The 4,904-nt window shown below is 39.2% G+C and overlaps 1 protein-coding gene across 1 annotated transcript; it reads right to left on the bottom strand.

Annotated features, from left to right (window-relative positions):
• Positions 1-2,078: 2,078 nt before the first annotated feature.
• LOC120448508 (cell death protein rpr) lies at positions 2,079-2,968 on the bottom strand. The gene has a single exon (XM_039630541.2). It carries the CDS (start codon positions 2,743-2,745, stop codon positions 2,548-2,550), a length of 198 nt encoding a protein of 65 aa, XP_039486475.1. The 5' UTR covers positions 2,746-2,968; the 3' UTR covers positions 2,079-2,547.
• Between the last annotated feature and the right edge of the window lie 1,936 nt (positions 2,969-4,904).

Here is a 4,904-nt window from a genome sequence, read left to right as displayed (position 1 = left end):
CAAGTAACAATAAAACATATTGCTACAAAAGTAATGGATGATCACTTGCTTAAAATTTCTGCAACTAATAGTTGGAATATTATCGATAAGTATCTAAGGGTTTCAAAGAAGAACCCGATTTAGTAGTACCGAAGGATACTGCCCTATTTAAAAATATATTTGTGCAATAGAAACCAATTGGATTGATTTAAAATCATTATAATTAACAATACCTACATACATCTTTATCAAGACTTATATTATTTTTATAAAGTTTCTGATATTCTTTGTTCTAGGATTTAAAATCAGCTTATAAGTATATAACGGGTGTTTTTTTTTAGAGGTATAGAACTTTAAGTTGGCATTACTGTTCAAGATGGCGACCGATTTAACAGCTGTCAAGTGATTTATTCTCAGTTTGGTTTGGCAATTCGTCATGCGTGCTTACAAAATCCAACTCGTGCAAGAATTGAAACCAAACGATCATCAAGCAAGGCGTAGATTCGTCGAATGGGCCCAAAACGAGATTGCTGTTGTTCCCGATTTTTCATAAGCCTCCAAGATCTTGTGATTTAACACCGCTAGACTACTTTTTGTGGGGCTATGTAAAGTCATTGGTCTATGCGGATAAGCCACAAACGCTAAACCATTTGGAAGACAACATTCGCCGTGTTATTGCCGATATACGGCCAAATGTTGGAAAAAGTCATTGCAAATTGGACGTCCAGATTGGACTACATCCGAGCCAGCCGTGGCGGTCATATGCCAGAAATCATATTTAAAATGTAATGCCACAAGATTATCTTTCATGTCAATAAAATTCATGTCAATCGAATAATCCATCGTTGTTTTATTGCAATTTAAAGTTCTATACCTCTAAAAAAAACACCCTATATTTAAAGAACGCCTGAAATCAAATGCCAAAGATGTTCAAAACCAAAATAATGAAATTAATTGTTATTTACCGACTCTTAACAAAACAAAACAAGAGAGAACGCTATAGTCGAGTTCCCCGACTATCTGATACCCGTTACTCAGCTAGTGGAAGGGAGAAGGAGAGTCTTAAACACAGTTTTTGGCGGTTTGTAGGCGTTATAGTGGGCGTGGCAGAAATTTTTTTGGCAAATCGGTAGAAATTTACAAGACTAATACAAAAATGAAAAAATATCAAAACATTTTTCAAAAGTGTGGGCGTAGCAGCTTTGGGCGGTTTGTGGGCGTTATAGTGGGCGTGGCAGAAAGTTTTTTGGCAAATCGATAGAAATTTAGAAGACTAATACAAAATGAAAAAATATCAAAACATTTTTCAAAAGTGTGGGCGTGGCAGCTTTGGGCGGTTTGTGGGCGTTAGAGTGGGCGTGGCAAAATTTTTTTTGACAAATCGATAGAAATTTACAACACCAATACAAAAATGAAAAAATATCAAAACATTTTTCAAAAGTGTGGGCGTGGCAGTTTTGGGCGGTTTGTGGGCGTTAGAGTGGGCGTGGCAGCATGATTCGACAAACTTGCGCTGCGTCTATGTCCCTGGAGTCTGTATGCTTAATCTCAACTTTCTAGCTTTTGTAGTTCCTGAGATCTCGACGTTCATACGGACAGACAGACGGACAGACGGACGGACAGACGGACAGACGGACAGACGGACAGACGGACGGACAGACGGACATGGCCAAATCGACTCGGCTATTGATCCTGATCAAGAATATATATACTTTATATGGTCGGAAACGCTTCCTTCTGCCTGTTACATACTTTTCAACGAATCTAGTATACCCTTTTACTCTACGAGTAACGGGTATAATTAGAAGAGGGTAAGTACCGAGTCATCGGATAATTGTTGATCTTTAAATTGAAATGCTTTCTTCTGGAATGCTCCTTCTTACCGTCGGTTATTGAAAGGCTTTCTTCTAGAAAGTTAATTTTTGCCGTCGGAGAACTGAAATAAAAGATGTGCTTATTCCCAGCTCATTTTTCGCGTCATCGACTTAAGCTTAATTCGCTTGTAGATAATCTGAAGAATGGATTGCTACCCGTAAATAAAATATAAAATTTTTTTTAATTTTCGTTTTTGTTTTATTGATTTTTTGTTTAGCAAAAAATTGATGCAATTTTTAGCCAACTTCGACTCATTTTCGTTTTTTCCTGGGTTTTGTTCTTTAAAAAAACTTAGAAAAACTCGTCTTACAAAAGAACTTACAAACTATTACAGTAGAAATTCATTTAAATAGGATTTAAGAGTAAATTATTTCTAAAGAAGTTGTTTTTTGTCATTAAAAAATGTTTGTAAAAAATTGGGGTCTTCATAAAAAATGTTTTCTTTTTTCTTCAAATTTTTCCTCCGATTTTTCGTAGAAACAAAACCATTATCACAATCGCTTTGATGAGTAAACTAAAAGTGGGTGGGTGTTGTGGCTGTATCCTTGACTGCTGTAGAAATCGAGTGCCGTCGGCTGATGAGTGGTGAGTGTTTTTTGGGTTGGCTCATGCTTATTTCCTTTGTACTCTGGATTTTGGACTGGACTATTGGTTCTCCCCGTATACAACTACAGTTGTTAGTTACTCGAACGTTTACTGCGATGGTTTGCGGTATTTGCCGCACTTTCTGCCGGTCTTCGGATGACATGGACTGTACTGGCGCAGCGTTTGCAGGACAACGGTGGCCAGGAATCTCCACTGCGACTCCCGCAAGCGGAGGATCTGCTGCTCCTTCTGCTCCGCCTCCCGCAGCAGGGTCGCCTGGTCGGGTATGTAGAATGCCACTGCCATTGTGGTTGTGGGTTTATCTTTCTTCTCGTTCGGGAATTACACAACTGGGAGTGAGTGAGTGAGTGACTCAATGACTTTCTCTTCGGCACAATGAATATTTATCAAGTTAGTTCTTTCTTTGTTGCTGGCGCACACACTTTGCTTTCGTATTTTCGAGTTCGTTCACTTGCTTCTGCTGTTTCTCTTGTTCAATGTTATTTCTGAGCTGCGTTCGCTGCGGTGGCTGCTTTTCAACTGAATATATTGAGCACTGCTCCGAGGCTATTTATACCTGGTTCTCTCCCGCCGCCTTGTTCTCTGTTTTTCTGGTGGTGGCTGCTCTTTTTGGCCTTCTTCGCTCTTCGGCTCTCTGGCTGGGGTTTTTTTGTTTTGGTATTTCTGTTGACATCGCCTCATTCGCAGCTCCCAAAAAAAAAAGTACTATATTTTTTCGTGGGCGGGGTGGGGGCGTGGGCGGGGCCACCTTGCGCCTGTTGCCAAGTGTGTTTTTTCTTTTTGTGAGATTGTGTTGTTGTTGCCAGGTTGTTGGCAGCGCCTTTGTTGTAACTGTGTGCGGCGAGAAGTACAGTTAGCATATTAATTGTATTAAATCGTCGGAGCATGACACTCGTTTTCACCAAGGAGTTCGACGGAGAAAGACATATGAGACTTGCTTTAGGACTAGGCCGCGAAATACCCTCAATGATTAACCATCTGTAGAGGAGGTACTGATTAGTGAATGTTAACCAAACTAAGCAGGATATCTGATAAGCGTCAGGTACAACTATCCCAAAAGTTTCATATTAATATCAGCAGATTCAACCGAGTTACTTGAGACTCACTTACTATTTCTGAAATATAAAATATTAAAGTCAGTCAGGAAAACAACCTTTGAGCTATAACATTTTATAAAGATTTCTAGGGTGCCAAACATTTAATAAATGATAGTTCTTAAATTGCAAATATTATGTGTATTCGAATCAACAAAGAGGGAAAGTAGAACAAACATTTTTTTGGCTTGGACTACTTATTGATGATAATTCATAGAAGTGCAAGCTATTTATTTAAACTGTACAGCTTCCTGTAAGGGTATCACAGAAAGCTGTTCGTGTGGGAGGCACACTCACTTGAAATATGGGCAAGTGGGCAAAGAAGAGTTCCCATTTCTTGAATTATTCTCTTTTTCATGGACAAGCCCACCTGCCCTATCTAGATAGATCTCTCTTTATCAGCACGTCGCGCTCTACAAGTGTTTACACAATCATCCGAAGCTTCCGACTAAGAATTATGACAATCTCATAAATTAAAGGTATACTGTATATGCCATATAGAGTATATTGACAACAATGGGCTCGTCGCATCGTTTTTCATATTTCATGTGCAATTTTTATTTTCATTAGAGCGGAACAAGTCGGATATGATATGATACGATATGAATGTTTTCGGTGGAAATCATACACGAAAATTTCGCGTGGATTAACGTATTATTAATTGCCTTTCTGATGGATATGATATCCGAACAATGTATTCTTTCTACATATAGGAAGTTAATTGTAATTATCTTAAATAATTTATATGTCGCATTATTATATATTGGTATGATGTTTCATAGGACTTTGCTGTCTGGTTGTTTACAGTTTAAGTCTCTGTTGAAACTTTCTCTATAATGTTAATGTTAATTATAATTGTCATTTGGTTTTTAAATTAATTTCATATATGTACATATACATATGTGTAAGAGAAAATGAGCTCTGGCAACTCCAATTTACTCTAGAATATTTTACCCCACCCAGAGTCCCGGACTGAGTTGCTAGTTCCATTCAAACTCCACCCACAAAGCCGTAGCACCGTACACCGTACACCGTACACCGTACTCCGTACCCACACAGGCAAACAAACAGCCGAATCTTACGGCGTGCGTCTCAAGTGTTTCCACTGTGATAGAGCAGAGCCAGCACTTTGGGGGATGTTCTGCGTCATCGTCTATAGCGACTACCTCTCCAGCTGCGATGTCTAGGTCTATTGTTGAAGGAACTACTCTACTTTCCTCTGGCGGGCGTTCTCGTGCTCGTTCTCTTTCCCGCAATGCGCCGTCCTGGTCGCACAGCAGAAACATTCGGCTTCATAGTTCTTTTTTCATGGGTCTTTTCTTTCCGGGTTCGCGTCAACACACACATACA

The sequence above is a fragment of the Drosophila santomea genome, chromosome 3L, assembly GCF_016746245.2.
Source record: "Drosophila santomea strain STO CAGO 1482 chromosome 3L, Prin_Dsan_1.1, whole genome shotgun sequence".
Taxonomy (NCBI): Eukaryota; Metazoa; Arthropoda; class Insecta; order Diptera; family Drosophilidae; genus Drosophila; species Drosophila santomea.
This window is presented reverse-complemented; position numbering and strand designations above follow the sequence as displayed.